At 38.5% G+C, this 17778-nt stretch overlaps 1 protein-coding gene across 3 annotated transcripts; it reads left to right on the top strand.

Annotated features, from left to right (window-relative positions):
* The first annotated feature begins 4345 nt into the window (after positions 1-4345).
* postnb (periostin, osteoblast specific factor b) lies at positions 4346-17515 on the top strand. 3 transcript variants are annotated; one of them, XM_070970192.1, is made up of 22 exons: positions 4346-4531; positions 4989-5087; positions 8285-8349; positions 8590-8747; positions 8827-8991; positions 9089-9235; positions 9640-9781; positions 10879-11091; positions 11228-11362; positions 11951-12099; positions 12257-12393; positions 12589-12719; positions 12821-12951; positions 13273-13375; positions 13495-13562; positions 13938-13983; positions 14114-14143; positions 14664-14855; positions 14939-14989; positions 15477-15542; positions 15631-15669; positions 16595-17515. In XM_070970192.1, the coding sequence occupies exons 1-22, from the start codon at positions 4413-4415 to the stop codon at positions 16621-16623; spliced, it is 2415 nt and encodes an 804-aa protein (XP_070826293.1). In that variant the 5' UTR covers positions 4346-4412; the 3' UTR covers positions 16624-17515. The 3 variants fall into 3 exon arrangements, with proteins under 3 accessions (XP_070826293.1, XP_070826296.1, XP_070826294.1); XM_070970195.1 differs by having other exon boundaries at positions 4399-4531; positions 14664-14816; positions 16595-16739; XM_070970193.1 differs by lacking the exon at positions 15631-15669 and having other exon boundaries at positions 4399-4531; positions 16595-17514.
* Positions 17516-17778: the final 263 nt, after the last annotated feature.

Genomic DNA, 17778 nt, shown 5'->3' with positions numbered 1-17778 from the left:
TTAAATAACCTTGTATCCGGTAATGTATAAAATGATATAATAAATTGTGTCATATCACATTATACTACATGCATTCACCTCTGATTGATAGAAGAAATATATCAATACTGGATGAGAACTGACTTCAGTGAGTGCTGACTTAATGCTCAGGGAATTGTAAAGCAAGTAAGTAATTTGTGTTTTACCTTGAGCATTTAATTCCAAAGAGCCCTGGTACCCGGCTGCCTTACTCTCCTCTTTCACCTTGAACTGTCCTCTCACTGTGATATGCAAAAGTGTCTTGCATCTCTTTGTCTAAAGAAAAAGCTCCTCATATGCTGACGGTATCGAGTCTGTTTTGCTAATCTCAATTACACAGAAAGAGGCAATCAATAAAATGAACACTGAGTAAACATGTGCGTGTATTTAATACCTGAGCAAATTTTATATTGAAATTATACAGTTGATGTAGCACCAAGTAATTCAGAGATTTGGCTCAGCTTCTTACCACCCTAACCTATTTGGGTTGAGAAATGTTTTACTCCTAATTCTGTTGTTGGAGCAGAAAAGGCATGCAGTGGAATCTAGTTAAGATTTATTAGCAGGATTTATTCCTCGACAATGTGCATCATCTACTATTCGTTGCAGGCAAAATGGCCTTCTTGAGATCTATGTGTTACTGCATAATTTTGTAACTTGTAATGAAATTGCTCTGTGATTAAATAAAAGAATGCCAGATCAAAAAGCGGTGTTTCTGTTGCTCTCCTCTCAGCTTGGTATACTCTTTCTCCATTTCATGCTAACCGACATTACTCACTTTAAGATGGAGCGTAGATGGCAAAACAATACAGAAGTAAACAAATAAAGCTTTTGCATGAATTTGCCTGACTCTTGAATATCCTCTCTCTCATCTTGTTTAGTGGAGAAAAGATCTCAGTAAATAGTTTGTTACCCTCTTTTTCGCTGTATATATAGTAGTCTATTTAAGATAGTGAGCTGGATATACAGTTTACATGGACATCCTCCCTCTGAGGGACTTTTCTCTGGTCCTTTGTGACCTGTCAGAGAAGGAGCATTACTTAAGGCTCTGTTGCACTCTCTTATTTGTAGGATAAATGTTAATTTGTAGATTAGTCAGATCCTACCTCAGCAATCAGATATAAACTAACTCTGACTTTGGTATAAATTGTAAATTCATTGTTACATCTTTTGCTGTAAACAGGAAGCCTCCACACAACCTTCCACAACAACTTTGCCATATTTGCTGTATTTGCTGTACTCACAGCTAAGCAGCAGTGATAGAATGTAACAGTTGATATACTTAAGACCTGTTCTTAAGTATGATGTTGAGCTGTTGTACTTTTTACTTGGACTTATACTTAACTTTTTACATACAAAACAATGAGCACATAAAATATAATGCGGTTATAGATTAAACTGTGCAAAAGTATATACATTTGTTAAAACTAGCTCCACATTGACCAGCTACAACTTAAAAATTCTGTTTACGTGTTAATGCACCAAGAATAACGATCCAGTCATATAATAATGTAATTCTGACTGACCACTGTTGTTGAGAAAGTTAAAATCACACCTTCTAACCACCACTAACCTAAATTCTGCAAAAAGCAAGCACATTTGATGTTAATTGAATTACAAACTAAACAATTAAATTTAGCAGTTTTGCCATTGTTATAATCGCTTATAATCCCTCTCTAATGATCTGGTGTGGTTAGAAGAATAATTTACTTGTGTTGAAGGCTTTCCTACTATCAGGCATCGAGCACCCTCCAGTGATGTCTAAGCATGTAAAAGACTGTTGGTGTGGGCTTAACAAAGATATGTAAACAACGGCATCCCTGTATATAGAGACTGTGCACCCACAGATGTTTCTTCTAAAGTGGAAAATGTCTACGCCTGTGCAGAACGTGAGGAAAGCCATATTCAAATACAGGCCTAAGTCTCAGCTGCTTTATACTGCAATCACTAACACTGAGGTCATTTGAGGTACAGTACTGTATTACTGCTATAAGCATAGTATTGCCTGACAGTAGTAGTTTTGTATCACTTTTATTAGTGGTATGTTAACGAAGTTAAGTTACTTGATTCTGTATTTGGACAGATATTTGATTTCACACCTTCATGGCTTGTAGTTGCAAGCAACCTGGGGTGCTGGATGAAGTCATGTGGTTTCTGTTACCATAGCAGCTGAGAGCAAGTCACACTATCTTTAGAGAGCCAATCAACAGACTGTTTTGGTCTTTGTACTATATCTGAAGAGCTCACATTTATTCCTTTATTTTCTGCTTAAAATGAGCTTTCTCCCAAGATACAAAGAGAGAAAGCTGTACTTCAGAACTAAACTAACTTTATCTGTTCTTTGTGACACATGCGGTGTTTGTGTCTGTGTCAGTGTGTGTGTGTGTGTGTGTGTGTGTGTGTGTGTGTGTGTGTGAAGTGTCTGATTCTGACTCAGTGTTATGATTGAAAGTGAAAAAACTACATTTAATTATCACTGAAGGGAGTTAATGGGTGCCATTATTTCCCTATGCAAGCAAGTATAGCTGAGTTCGGAAATTGGCTGCTCATTGGAATGCTGGGATTGTAAAGTTAATGTATTCCAGTCTTTGGGATTTTAGGAGAGATGAAAAGGCCGGGTGGGGATTTTGTGCCTAAGTGCTTTTCTGAACGCCTTGACTAGTCAAGATCCTAAGAGGCTTGCTGTCGTGAAAGTGCCATCTTTAAATGGACACACTGTTTGCTGAATGGTTCATTTTCTGATATTTTAAACTTTTCTACTTTCAGGCTCACTGGTTAAACATACACATAATACACCAGCTTAAGCACGGCCACCGAGGCTCAAATCTCTACTGCAGAACTGGATCCTGGCTGTTTCTTTTCCCCTTTTTTACAATCCATTGACTCAGTTGGCCAGGGGGACATTACCTTCCTGCTCATATCTGGAACATCTGGCTAGCTGGGAGGTTAAACAACATGTGGCAGGCTGAATGGTGTAAGTGATGCCACTTGGGTATGCTGTGAGTAACAAAACCCACTGTAATAGCTTAAAACAGCTACTAGCACTATTGATATTTGAATGCCATAAACCAAAATAATTCAGTTAATGTTATCAATCCATACCATGTGTAATTTTCTTTATTAGTAAAGAGAAGTAACATTAAAAGATGTATTTTTACAGGAGCGAAAACTAAATAAATAATAATTGTAATAATAATGTGTTCTCATGCTGTTTATAGTTTATAATATCATCATCATCATCATCATCATTATCATCATCATCATCTTTTTACAGTTCTGTGCATGTCTGAGCCATTTCACAGACAGTTATTTCTGTGTCTATAGCTGGGGCCAAGTTGTTCTTGTTAATATAAAAATACGATGTCTGTGAGAGGTTGAGCTATAGATCAGGTTTTGAAAGGCTGGTGTGACACCAATAAAAATTTTGACATTATAATAAAAGTAGTCTAGAGTTAGTAGGAAATAAGTGCACGTTTTAGGATTTAAAACTGAAAAGGACACCTGAACTTTCAAAACTTACACTTTACATCACAGTTTGGGAGTTCTGGCAGTGCTGTCTGGTTCTTGGTTTCATACTGTCCATGTAAGAGAGTGATGATCCCACCACTAGGTGGAGCAAACTACACTCTGAAAGATTTAAACAGTCAGTGCTCTGGCATTGTTCAGAGCAGATATTATGTAATGATTCTTTGTTAGCAGTCCAAATAAATGACACTTTTATAGAAAAGATACAGCTGGATTGTCTATCCCATCTGCTTATTATATGTGTCTGCTAATGTGGCACTCAGCTTCAGGGCTCTAACAATGTGCTCAGCTATTTTGAAGAGGTGCACCGAAAAGTGTATTTGCAAAAGCAATTTGTTTAAAACCCAATATTGAACCTTGAACTCTTTACGTTTTTAAACATAAAGTGTGCTGATTAGTCCAGACAACTTCACTCAAGCACAACACAACAAGCTGTTAATCAGGTAAAACTGCCTTTTTGCCAGAGCTCTAATGCAATGTTGTAAATAACTAGAAAATTCTTAAAACAAGTGAAATCAGCCAGTCTAGGGTGTTTTTACATGGCAAAAACACTGTGAGAAATGCATCGAAACTGTGTGCACTTTTAAACCTGCATAAAAGAATAATGAGACAAAACGACCATCCATAAATGACTTAATATATAGGAGAATCTACTGAGTATAAGTCATGATAATTCATCACACAAAAAGTGATAAAGCCCAGTGTATTTGCATATAGAAGTGTGGTTTTGGGAGGTTCTGGGTGGTCCATGGATGCATGAAATGTTGCCATCCTCCTTGAGTGGAGGGTGAGACTCGTGGTATAAAAACTCCCACCCTGAGTCTTCTCCTGTTACTCTGGGTCTGGAAGGGCTAGCTAAGAAATCAAGGATGAAGCTCCTTTTTGTAGCTGCCTTTGCACTCTTTGTGCTCTCTACATTTGACAAGGCTGACTCTTCAGCTTATGACAAAATAGTTGCCCACAGTCGCATCAGGGCAAGAAAAGAAGGGTAAGCTTCTCAATATTTTTCATTCTGATAATTTTGGAGTCTTTGGACACCTTTGTGATGTTGCTATTTCATTTTGCATGCATATTGAGCCTTGAGCATAACAAGCATCAGCAGTTGTTATGTTTCTGCATATTTCTCTTTCCTATTTTTATTGGAATGCGGTCACAACAAAATGAATAGTGCATTTTTGGCATTTGTCACAAAATGCTATTGAATGATAGTTGTTGAATCATTACTCAAATCTGACAAACCAGTTTCACATCCAGCTGGCGTGGATGTCATTATTCATATTGACTGTCTGGTCTCAGAAGCAGCAGGGATGATTGCCAAACAATTATTCACGCTTTGACAGTCGTGTCTTACTCAGCAGGGCTGTTTGTCACATGTTAATTAGTTTGCAGAAGATGTTATCCATGTGTGTTTAATGCTTGATCCCCTTTACTCCTATTCTCATCAGACCCAATGTCTGCGCACTCCAGCAAGTCATGGGGACCAAGAAGAAGTACTTTAGCACTTGTCGTAATTGGTACCAAGGGGCCATCTGTGGAAAGAAAGCGTAAGTTTTGTTTCATGTTTCAAACAGGACAAGTTCTTTCTCCTTTTTAAAGATGAACATTACAAGCAAATTCAATGACTAAAAAGTTTAACCTGAGCATCAGATCTGTAAGTTCTTGACCATGTAGCATTTCTATTTCATGTTTGCTTTCTTCTACTTCTTCTTCTGCTGCTTCAACTTTAAGGGTTTTTATGGAAACTTAAATGTTTCCATGGAGACAGACATCTGTTATCTTACTTTGCATCAATCACCCACTTAAAATGAAAAACACATTCGTGGACGCAGCCCTAAAGCCATTGTATTGAAGACTGCCCTATTCAGTCCTATAAACTCGAAGTTAGGTTTTTCATAACTTAGGGAGCCTGGTCCTCGTCGGATGCCACAGTGGTGAACCACTGATTCCAGGATATGATGTGGCTGCAAAACGTTGACTGTATTCATGAATGGAAAAGTGTTCAGTTCAATCATTCTACACTAGCCCTTTTTCTCTTATTGTTCCAGCATTCTCAGCACTTTTATGTTTCAACATGGATCGAAGCCATGCCTATTTTGCAGTCTCTATCCCTCTCTCACTTTCTGTCACACACATGCACACACACAGCTTTGCGTCTTTGCTTGCATTATGCCGAAGTCGTGCTCAGCTCTCCAAATAGACTTCATGATGAATACACACTGCTCAGTGAACTTGACAAATGATAGTGTTGGGGACAGGCAAATAGTTTTATCCGTTTCAATGGGAGCCTGACTATGGAATCAATCAAAAGATAACTTGGCCAAAGCTGCAAGGTCTCCTGAAAGCACAACTTCTAACTTAAATTAAACAGATTAAGTGTCATTTAATGTGCCACATGTTGACAATGATACACAAAAGAAGTGTGCACATACAGCATTAACACCATACTTATCATGACACAGATCATATTACCTTCCCCAACCAAACCTATGACCCGCCCATAGCTCCTCACATCATGTCTTCCACAAGCTGCTCCAGATGTTTCCCCACAGTTCACAAGAATAATAAATTGATAAACTTTTTCCATAGACAAAGTTTATTCTAGATTTATCTTATGTGCAAGATACAATACAATACGCCATCTATCCCACTGTACTTAAAAGCAACAGGCAAGCGCTACCATCTTGAATGTATAAAACAATACAGGCTAACTCAGTGACAGGATGTTTTAATATGGCTTACACCACACTTTTTGCAGTAGTTTTTGGCAGTTGGTGCTCAGTCTCACTTTTTTTACCCAGTCAATGTACATGTCTTCACCCACTGTGGTTTTATTCAATGAATGAGAATATTTATGCTTCCAGAGCAGCTCTGGAAGCAGAACAACCGAACCCCCAAACTGCCCATTAGTGAGGGGTTGAATTGGAATAAAGCCATATACAACTTATACAATGTTTGACAAAGTTATCACGAATCTTAGTGGAAAGGTTCTTTCATAGATGCTGACAAGTCAGAAGTTTCCAACTCCATGGCCAGACACAATCCCCCAGTGTGGGAGTGCAATGCAGCGAGGGTTTGCTGACTCTGCCCCAATGGGGCCTGTGTGATCTCATCCCAGTCCCTCCAGCTGCATTCAACTTTGATTCAAATACAGCTGTTAAAGAGGTGCAGCTAGCCATGACCCAGAAGCCTCAGTCTGTACTCAGTCTGAGACATCAACATTGGGTAACAGCTGTGAGCAACCCGCTACAGTCAAGGGAACAAGTTGCTGCCTGAACTCTTCGCTCTCCTCCCAAAGTCTCCCAATGTTTAGTCATTAATCGCTAATGGTTACTAGCTGTCTGCAAAAGGTTGCTCTTGCATGTGGTACATGTGTGTTATGCTCATGCAAAAAATAAATTAATTGTGTGCTGGAATCCTACTGCTGGAGACTTCTGTATGTGTAGCATATTTCAATTATCAGATAATTCAATCCAATCACATATTTGTCCTTATCTGTGCCAACTTTGTTGCTGTTGTTAAGTAGAGCCACTGCTCCCAAATACTGTTCACTCTCATGCACAACCAACCAACCAACCAACCAACCAACCAACCAACCAACCAACCATACTGTGCAACTTTATACATTGTCACATTTGTAAGTGAACAAGTTGTGAAAGATGAGGACTTGATAATGTTCTTAGTGTTTGTCATGATTATTGTAATCTTGTCTGGATGATAAATGTGGGAAGAAGCAGCTCCCTGTTAGAGTTTCTTACCATAAAAACTGGGCAGCCTATGGTAATGAACTCCCCAGGCAAGTCTGGATGCATGTGGCATTGTTAATCCCTAATAGCTACATCTGCGGTGTTCTTTATATCTTGTGGGTATTTTTATTGTTGCATACCTGTTAGTAATTTGAAGTGAAATGTACATCTCCAAATGTCTGGTCCTCCAAAAGCTGGAAACAATGCTGTAGTTCCAACATGTTCAAACCTGCTGACACAAGGGGTATAGTCATGTTTATATGTAGCAGCTGCACTTTGAGTTTTACTATCCTTCTCAGGCTGCAGTGTCCAGCACAGTTTACAGTGGAGAGGAGTTGAGATTTGTTTGTCCAACACCAAAAAAAAAACAAACAAAACATTCATCATTTGTATCTAATTTAGCTAAACAGAAGTCACAGTGCTTATTCTCTAAATTACAAAAGCCTGTTAAAAATGCTGCAAAAACTCTGGTGACAATTGACTAAAGTTGTTTTTCAGATTAGCTCAAAGGTTTCCGTATGGACCATCAAACCCTTTAAATGTTCTTTGTGTCAAACAAAATTTCCTAAAACTTGATGCTAATTACACTGCAGTTTTTTTTTTGAAGGCCAAAGTTTTAATGTTTCTGAGGTTAACCAAATGTAAAATATAGTCCAAACTAATTGTTAAGCTTCAAAGAGGAGGGCTTGGTGATATAAATCTACTACTGTAATGGTAGCATAATTCTCGAGGCACCCTTTCCATTAGGTTTTGGCCTAAGCTATTGGATCACATGGTCTGTTTGGGTAATGAATGAGATAATGAGTAACATCTGGAAACACTGAATGCACAAGACCAAAGCCCAATGATGATTCAGCTAAAAATATGGCAGCCACAAGAAAATACAAATCTCTTGCACAGATTGTGTTGAAAGATGTTGAAAGATGCTTGCAAGCAGTATTATATTTCAAGGAAATATGCTACTTGTTTGAGCTGACCTGTGTGTTTTTTGCCTGCAGGACTATACTTTATGAATGCTGCCCAGGGTACATGAAGATGGACGGCATGCGTGGTTGCCCTGCAGGTACAGTGTGTTAAGTACAATGTAGTCAGTGTATACATGTTGAAGCCACATCCACCAGCTGTTGAGCAGCTGTGTGCTATTTTTGAAATCAGACCAAACACTCCAGAGGAGGATGCCATAGCATATTGTTAACACATGTAGGTCTTTCTTTACAAGTCCTAAACGTTTCAGATTTTTAATTTCTATTTTCAGAAAGACAGCCTGACATCTAATAATGCTTGTTGTAAATGTCTTTATTAGTGGCCCCTATTGACCATGTGTATGGCACCTTGGGTCTGGTGAAGGCCACCTCAACCCAAAGATATGCTGACATGTCAAAGCTTAGGCCTGAGATTGAGGGATCTGGATCCTTCACCTTCTTTGCCCCCAGCAATGAGGCCTGGGAGCTTTTGGATGAGGTGAGTGAAGAACCAAACACAAACAGTGGAGCCTCTCTGTCTGTGACTTTTTAACATCTCATTTTACTCACCTCAACAGACAGTCAGGAGTGCACTCGTCAGCAATGTGAACATCGAACTGTACAACGCTCTGCACTATCACATGGCCAACAAACGCCTCTTAACTAAAGATTTAAGGAATGGAATGACAGTCACCTCCATGTACAATGACCTTGGTCTCCATATTAACCATTACTCCAATGGGGTGAGTATTGCTATTCAGCATTATCATAGCAGTCCCCTTATAGTTTTACTAAGAACTATTTTCAGTGTTATAACAATGAAGTATATGTAATGTGCAGGTGGTGACTGTGAACTGTGCCAGGATAATCTACGGTAACCAGGTTGCCACCAATGGAGTTGTGCACGTCATTGATCGTGTTATCAGCGCTGTTGGGCGCACAATGCAGGATGTCATCGAGGTCGATGATGACCTGACAACTCTGAGTGTGAGTATGTGGGATATAATGTGATGGTCAAGGATTCTGAAGTAATCGCAAACACTGCTGTAAAGGTGGATCATGTTGGGTTGCAAGGGAGATTGATATGCAAGTTTTTGCAGCAATGCAATACAACTAACAGGGCAAAGAAGGGTAATCTTTTACTTCCTTTACTTGCTTCATTTAACAGTGATAGTGCACATTACTGTAGTAAAGGAAACAGTAAATGTGAAACGTAAAACCAAAAATATACTGCAGAGTTTGCATTTTTGATAATATTATTTTAAATTCATTTTCAAATGAATAGGTTATTATGTCAATCTCCTGCAGCTGATGGTTGAAATATATATACTGTACTCTATTGTATGCTGAAGTTTATTTTACATGATCCTGCTGGCAATATCACCATCTAGGATGTGGCTCAAAGTGCTGGACTGTTGGAGAAGCTGGGTCAGCCAGGACATTACACTCTCTTTGCCCCCACCAACGAAGCCTTTGAGAGTCTGGGCAGTGAAGTGTTGGAGAGACTTCAGAGCGACAAGGAAGTCCTTCAAGGTAAACCAGACTTTTACTCTCAGGTCTGTAGCTGTCCTTAATGCCCAGTAGATCACTCAAGGCCATTTAAGACACTGCAGTCTAGAGTGGGGATTTATATTAACTTTAGCAAACTAGGACCATATTTATATTCCATGATGAAGGTACGGGGAAAAGAAATGCAGTGGTTCCTTGGCGGCATGATGCTAGACTAAATCACCCATAAAGTGATTTTTTTTTTTTTTTTGCATGTTCAACTTCTTCCAATTTGAAACAGATGAAGCCACAGTGGACTGGAACTTACACACACTTGGCAAGCTGTACATAACAAAGTTCTGCTGAAGAGTAATAAAAAAAGTCTCCAGTTTCAAGTCATGCGTGACATTGTGGGTGGAAAGTCAAACAATGCGACACATCATTTGACACTTTCGTAGTGTTTTTCTTCTTTTTTGAGTTATATATGTTGTGGGTAGGTCAACATCAATATATGTAGCTATTAATTTACAATAATTGTACCATCAAAATGTCAATCAGAGCAAGTTAAAGCTTCAAATATACATTTAATTAAATCAAAGCAAAATGAAAACAAAACAGCAACAACAAAACAGTGCAGAATCTTAACATTTTTAATATTAGCTTGTTTTGTATCAACACTGAGAGGCAGGAAGCAGCTGCTTCACTGAGCAAACTGGTCAAATTGGCAACAACCCCAAACTTTTTATTAGCCCTCAGCTTACCCTGTGATGTGAGATCAGACCATTTCACACAAAGTTAAACAGAACTGAAGAAATCGCAAGTCTTTTCACTAAAGGACCCAAGGGATCCAAGGGGTCTTCAGGTTGCCAGGACATTACATCCTGAGTTGCAGTAACAGGATAAAGAACATAAAACAACCCATGCAGCTAACTGACCTACTCTTAATTCAAATAAACACAGTAAATGGACTGCATTTATATAGCACAGTCTACGTTTACGGACAACGCGCTTTACAATTTTCCCTCTCATTCACCCATTGACACACACATGCTAGGTGCTGGCTGGTGCTAAGCCACAGCCAACTGAGATCTGCCTGTACATCTAAGCCACAATTAAGTTCATACTTTGTCTTGTTTTTTCAGCTCTTCTTAATTTCCACCTTCTGGACTCAGTCCAGTGCTCTGAGGCCATCATGGCTGGCAGCTCTTATGAGACTCTGGAGGGCAACAACATTGAGATCGGCTGTGATGGTGAAAGTTTAACAGTCAATGGTATCAAAATGGTGCGCAAGAAGGACATTGTCACCACCAATGGTGTCATCCACCTCATTGACCAAGTGCTCATGCCAGACTCAGGTTAGACTCCCATCCCCTCTTTTCCTCTTGGTACCTGGTCTACTACAGAAATCCATAATTGTACCAGGTGTTTGGCATTTTTTCTGTAATCCATATTTAAATTTAAATGGTGTTGGGATTGCCTGTGCCTTTTAAGCTAAGCAGGTTATGGAACTGTTGGGATCTTCCCAGTCAACCTTTGGCGACATGGTGTCCGAGTTGGGCCTCTCTGCTGCCATGAGACCAGAGGCTGAGTATACTTTGCTGGCTCCCCTCAATGTTGCCTTCAATGGTGAGTCAAATACTTATCATTACATCATGCATGTTCTTCTGTTTTCCTCTCAGTGGTTGGCTAAATATGAACCCTGGCTGCTCCAAACTTAGTCACAGTCTGGAATAAAGGAAATATTTTCCCTCGTGCACTAACCCATAAGTGAATAGATATGTTTATGTGGCTTCAAGGAAATCATGGATTTATTGGGACACTGCAGAAGGTTTATCTGTAAGACCAAACACACACTCTGCCAGACAATGTTCGTGGATTTCTACCAGAGGGAGTAGAAATGTTTTGTTTTTAACAATACTGTAATTAATCGAGGAAGAATCATTTTTTTCATTGCAGACATACTGTAGGTTTTTAAATGGGTGTAAGCAGTGCATAAGGCAGCAAGAGCTGTATGTAACAGGAACTTTCCATTTAAAATAAATTTTTACCTACATTACAGTCACCTACATGTTCTGTACATGTTCCACCTATAGAACTGTTCATTAAATCAAGTCCCTGATAGCAGATTTGTCTTTGATCACAGTTAGTTTTCCAGCTGCGTGATATCACTGGTATGTTTAATCCTTAATCTGAAACAGTTGCTTTCCTCTACAGACGAAGTGATGTCCATGGATCAAAGATTGCTCAGGATTATCCTGGAGAGCCACGTCTTGAAGAATAAGTTTGTCCTGGGACAGCTGTACAACGGCCAGCGGCTGGAGACCATTGGAGGAAAACTTCTGAGGGTCTTCATCTATCGCACAGTATGTTCCCTTTTCTGAAGTTTTGCCTAAAACTTGTGGCTGGGTGCCACGAAGCATAGACTATATGCATTACCCCTATAATTTGACCATCAATCCTCATATCTTTGACATGTAACATTAATTCCCCTTGCCTTTAACTTGTGGATTATTTCTGCAGGCTGTGTGCATTGAGAATTCCTGTCTGATAAGAGGCAGTAAGGAAGGAAGCAATGGGGCCCTTCATCTCATGAGGACTCTGTTGAAACCGGCGGAAAAAGACATGTTTGAGATTCTGACAGAAAATGGAGGGTTCAAGTAAGTAGGGATCAATGTTTGTGCAAATTGACTGTGGTATTAAAATGCTGCATAATACTCAAACCGCATCTTTCTGTATCTTTCCATTAAATCCACATGGCACATATGGGAATGAGAAAGTGCTGCTGTTGCAGTATGTCAGTCCTCAGTGGTTTCTATAATAGCCAAGTTACTGTTTTCTTCTCTGTGCTGCAGGATCTTTTTGTCTCTGATGGAAGCTGCTGGCTTGACTGACCTGCTGAAGCAGGAGGGAGACTTCACTCTGTTTGCCCCAAGCGATAAGGCTTTCGCCATGCTGAGCAACAGTGATTTGGCCTTGCTGAAGAGTGGGTCTCCTGGACTCTCTTTGTCTATTAATATGTTTAAAGTTGTTAGTTGACAATCACACAAAATAAATTATTTATGTGTTTGCCACTCTTTATTTCAGGTGACATAAATGCTCTCAGAACAATCCTTCTGTATCACTTTAATAATGGTATCACAATTGGTGGTGGTTTGGAGACTGGGGTAACAAACCTTCTCAAGTCTCTCCAGGGCAGCAACCTCAGAGTGATCTTTGTAAGTATTTAGTACAGTAAGACTTAACATTTTTTATGTTAAGTCAATTAACTTTATGCCTGGAGCAATAAAGCATCATAGCTTTTGTTATCTTTAAATATGAAGGCATAAAAAACTATATTTAATTATTCAGTAAAATTATGGTAGTGTCATTTTTTTATTATCTGATAAAATCCCATCATCGATTTTGAACCTCAGTGGCCTAAGCAAGCTAATAAAATTATTAACTGAGTTCATTCCTCATATTTTATGATGCAGGCCCGTTCAAGCCCTTCATTTTGTGGTTTTCTTGTCTGTAATTGTTTTAACTGTCTCCCTCAGGCAAACAACAGTATGCAAGTGAATTCTGTCCAAGTCCCTAAATCTGACATGATGGCCACAAATGGAGTGGTTCACTTCGTCAACCAAGTCTTGTATCCTGCAGGTATAATTTTCACCTATTTTAATATTCCCTTCCTTTTGGAAATGTATCAGGAGATGCACCCTCTGTATTTTATAATTGTAAAGGCTTGACTGCAGTTAACGCCCTGCACTTTCTTCCAGATATCCCAGTTGGAAGCCAGGATTTCCTCATGCTCTTGAAGAGGCTCATCACTTACATGCAAATTAAGGTGTTATATCAAAACCTGACTTCTTGTTATTCAAACGGAAAGGTTTATTAAGGGCAGGGTGCAGTCGTTTTTTAAATTCCTTCTATGGCTGCCAAAATACAATTTATGCAGCTCAATATAAAGTACAAAACAAGAACCTGCTTGAAAGACATCTGTGCAGAGCATTAAGTTAGTGGTTATGAGTAAGGGTGTGATAGTCTGTTGGTTCTGGACTGAACACAAGAGTTGCTTTATTTTTATTTTTTTCCACTGGTGAATTATTATAGGATTTGTCATGCAGCATACGCAAAAGAAATCTAACTGTGGTCCTGATGTAGCAACAACATTTTGGTGATGTGTTCGTGCTGTAACAGATTATTACTTTTTTTTCTACAGTTCATTTCAGGATTTAGATATCAGGAAATTCCCCTTACATTTATGAGTAAGTAACAAAAATATTAAGTTTATTTGTGTTATCATTTCTTTCTAGTTTTTTACAACAGAGTATTTTAAATATCCTAAAAGGCAATCTTCACTGTCATTGATGGCTTTATATCTCCTGTTGTTATTAGAGACGATCATCACTCGTGTCGTCCAGGAAGGTACAGTAATGATGATAACAGAGTATCATCATCATGTGATTCCTCATCCTTATATTTGTTTAACTAAACAGTTGCATGCGTAAATTTGGGGAAACAAATGGGGAGCCTACTGGCTGTTGTGCTTAAATGTGTGCTGATAAACCACTGACACTTTTTCTTAGTTCAGATAATTCCACAGCACTAATCAGAGGGAAGAAAAGAGAATCTGTTTTCTGCTACTAGCTTATTGTTGTACCATCAACAACAAAAAAGAAGATCAAATAATTTTTTATATTTACAAAATCAACAATTACAAAGTAACACAAGTTATGAAATTCTTCAACATCTGTGCAAAAAATTATATTTAAAGACTAGATCTCTGAAATCCTTTGATTATGAATCACATTCTTCTAAAGAAACCTGGTGAAAGTTCTATTTGCTATGCTCCCTGCATGCAAATGGAAAATCCTCTGTGTTGACCGGCAGAGCTGTGCCGCCTGTAATTTCCATGTGGTGAAACATGCTTTCTTTGCTTTTATAGTTCCTGATGTGACCAAAGTGACAAGAGTGATCCAGGGGGAGCCCACCATCACCAAAGTTACCAGGGTCATTGAAGGTCAACCTTCCGTCACCAAGGTTACCAGGGTCATTGAAGGTCAACCTTCCGTCACCAAGGTTACCAGGGTCATTGAAGGTCAACCCACCATAACTAAAGTCACCAGGGTTGTCACAGGTAAATATTTTTTACTTGAAACAAAAAGTCATTAGCTTTATATAATTGAACATCTCAAGAACTGTGAATGCTGTCATCCACAGGTCCTCAGTACTCAGTCAGCTCTACTGGCACTGCCGATATCAACATGGAAGGTCAGTGAAACTAACTCAAATTAGAAATTTAAAGATAATTCTAGTTGTTTTAAGTACTGGGGCTCATTGTCCTAGTTTGTGTGACTATAGCAATCAATGGTGTCCAAAGTTTTATTACTCCGTGTCATCAGTGTGGCTGGATTTGTAGGGAAATATTTCCCATTTATAAATACACAATAATAGTTAAATTTGTGCTAGTTGACATATTACAAGTAATGCCACTTATAAAAATAGGAAATTACTGTACAAACATATTATAATGGAGGCTAATGGGTAATTAAACTGAAAACACATGTATGAATCTCATCAAATTGCAGCTGTTTAAACATGTTTAGGTACAATGTGAATGTTATTGTTGGTGTTAATGTTAAAATAATCAGACTATAACCTGAGTATTCTTTATGACAAAGCATCTTGCAGAACAATACAATGCATCTCCGTACGACATATTCCAGTTTCACATAGAGGATATTTTCTTTTGTTTCAGGAGTTGATCTTTCAGAAATTTCCAGCTCTAATTTTGACCCTGACAGTCTTACCAAGATTATCCAAGGTAAGTTTTATTAGTTTGTACCTCTCAGTGGCAGGGAAAGAATAATTCATAAGTAATGTGTGACTGATATGTTTGTTTGCCATTATAGAAGGCAGTACAAGAAGAACCTCTTCCCGAAGAGTTATAGGTAAAAAAAACAAAACAAAAACAATAATCAGTCAGGCGACTAAAATACTGCATTTGTAATTATCCAAATGCAGCTTAGCCTGTGAGCTAATTCATGCAGTCAACTGTCGGCTGCCATGTGCACATGGCATACTCTTCTACCTGCATCATAGATTCAACACACCCCTTCAATCATGGCGGGTGTATTTAAAGGAATCATCTCACATTTTGGGAAATATGCTTAGGCTTCTCGGTTTCTTGCTGTAAGTGTAAAATGTTTTACTGAGGGGTTTTGTGCTGGAATGTTTCTCGGCCAATAAAAAGTCCCGCTCATAACCTGATAAAACCACAGTGTGCCGTTTTTTCACTTCAGATTTTGCACAGATTAAACAAACAAAACATATTGTGTTAATGCGTTTTGGAGGTGATGGAAGGTGCATTTTGTTAACTTCGGACAAGGACAGACTGAACCCCATTGTTTACAGGCTTTGTGCTAAACTAAGCTAACCAGTTGCTGATTGTTCATCTGTACCATACAGAAATGGGAACAGTATAATTGTTGTAAGAAAGCAAATAAGCATATTTCCCTAAAAATGTTCAAACTATTCCTTTAAGATAACTGTGCAATGCTCACTCCTTTACTGCCATGCTTGCCGCCACAATGCTCACGTGAAAGCTATGCTGACGGTGCCACTGCAGCTGCTGTCCAAACTGTATAACTTTTCATGAGCCTCAGCTTCACGCCAGCATCCACCTGTAGGCTCAGAGTCTATCAGTTATTGTCATCATTCATACTGTCTGCTATGCTGAGCTTGGCGTCTCCTTGTGGGAAGTGATAAGATCAGAGCATAGATACCAATCGCAATGCAATGCATATTCTACATTCAGATAATGATCTATTCCATGTGAGTTGGCTGACATATATTAATGGTTCTGTCCTTTTCTAGCTGGAAACAGGAGGAGGGGAAGGGACTGAGCATGGACGGATGAGAAAATCGACATAAAGGCAAAGAGAGAGACGGCAAACCCACAGGTTGAAACTGGTGTTTAATACAGGGGATACACTTAAAATGTCAGTGATTTCAAGTATACTGTAATAGGTGCAACTGACAAAAATAAAACTATTCTCATAAACAATTTAATGGTGCTTTGAATGTATATCTATTATGAGTGTGCAATGTCTGAAGAGAGTCTTTTAATTCAGTAAATGTAAGTAAACCGGGTTCAAATTAACATTTTGGCATGACTTCAAAGACATGAAACATTTCAGGGTAGCAATAAAGTCTTTTAAATGCAAGCCATTAAGGTAGTAATAAAACATTTCAATTCTAAACTTCTCTATGCCTCCACTTCAGGTGAAGGTTAAAGTAGATTTTACTAGCTGTTTGGGAAGATTTATATTATCTCACCATGATAAAGACTGAAAAAGAAATGATGATGTGTCTTCAGACTTAAACTTATACATACTTTTAATTTCTCTGGCTGTAAGTTGTTTAAGGTTTCATGTAAATGTTGTCTGTGCTTGTAGCATTTTGGAACAATGTATCCCCCTGCAGGTTTTTTCCTTTCTATTTTCAAACATCTGCCAATAAAATGCATTTTTTATATGGATATACCAATTTGAATGTACTTGTGAGGCTCTTAGGCAGTCAACATTGGTTCAGAGAAGAGTCTAAAATATCACATGTCTAATCTAAATATTATGTCTGCATTTTGTTTTTCTGAGTACAAAGTCTTCAGATTGACTGACTTATCCTTTTCAATGACCCAGTCATTTTTCTGTATGTTTAAAAGGGAGCTTGGCAGTCTATTTTTAGCAGCTTCCAAGAAATCATGTAAAATATAAAATAAACTCGGTTGAATGTGCAAAATGAATTCTCTTTCCCCATTTTTTATGGAATGGTATTGTCTCAATATAATACAGTGTTCTTATATAAGTTGGATAATGTGAAAACAAATCAATCACTGATGTTAACTTTAGCATCATTAAATGTGGTATTATGAAATGCGCAACAATGAATGCATTGCAGTCTGTTTATCAGAGGAACCTGTAAATCATATTTAAGATTGTGTTTGTAACTATACAGCCAGCTGAAATATTTGCCCTGAGGTTGCAAGGACTTTGTGTGAG

Source organism: Chaetodon trifascialis, chromosome 9 (genome assembly GCF_039877785.1).
Source record: "Chaetodon trifascialis isolate fChaTrf1 chromosome 9, fChaTrf1.hap1, whole genome shotgun sequence".
NCBI lineage: Eukaryota > Metazoa > Chordata > Actinopteri > Chaetodontiformes > Chaetodontidae > Chaetodon > Chaetodon trifascialis.
The sequence above is the reverse complement of the archived record's forward strand: the minus strand, read 5'-3'. Positions and strand labels throughout refer to the sequence as shown.

Bases quoted from the DNA above. Each gene is read 5' to 3' on its own strand.
- postnb (XM_070970192.1), top strand. From the start codon at position 4,413: ATGAAGCTCCTTTTTGTAGCTGCCTTTGCACTCTTTGTGCTCTCTACA. The intron at 14,144-14,663 runs GTACAGTAATGA...TTGCTTTTATAG, and splicing joins CACTCGTGTCGTCCAGGAAG to TTCCTGATGTGACCAAAGTG. The intron at 15,543-15,630 runs GTAAGTTTTATT...TTGCCATTATAG, and splicing joins TCTTACCAAGATTATCCAAG to AAGGCAGTACAAGAAGAACC.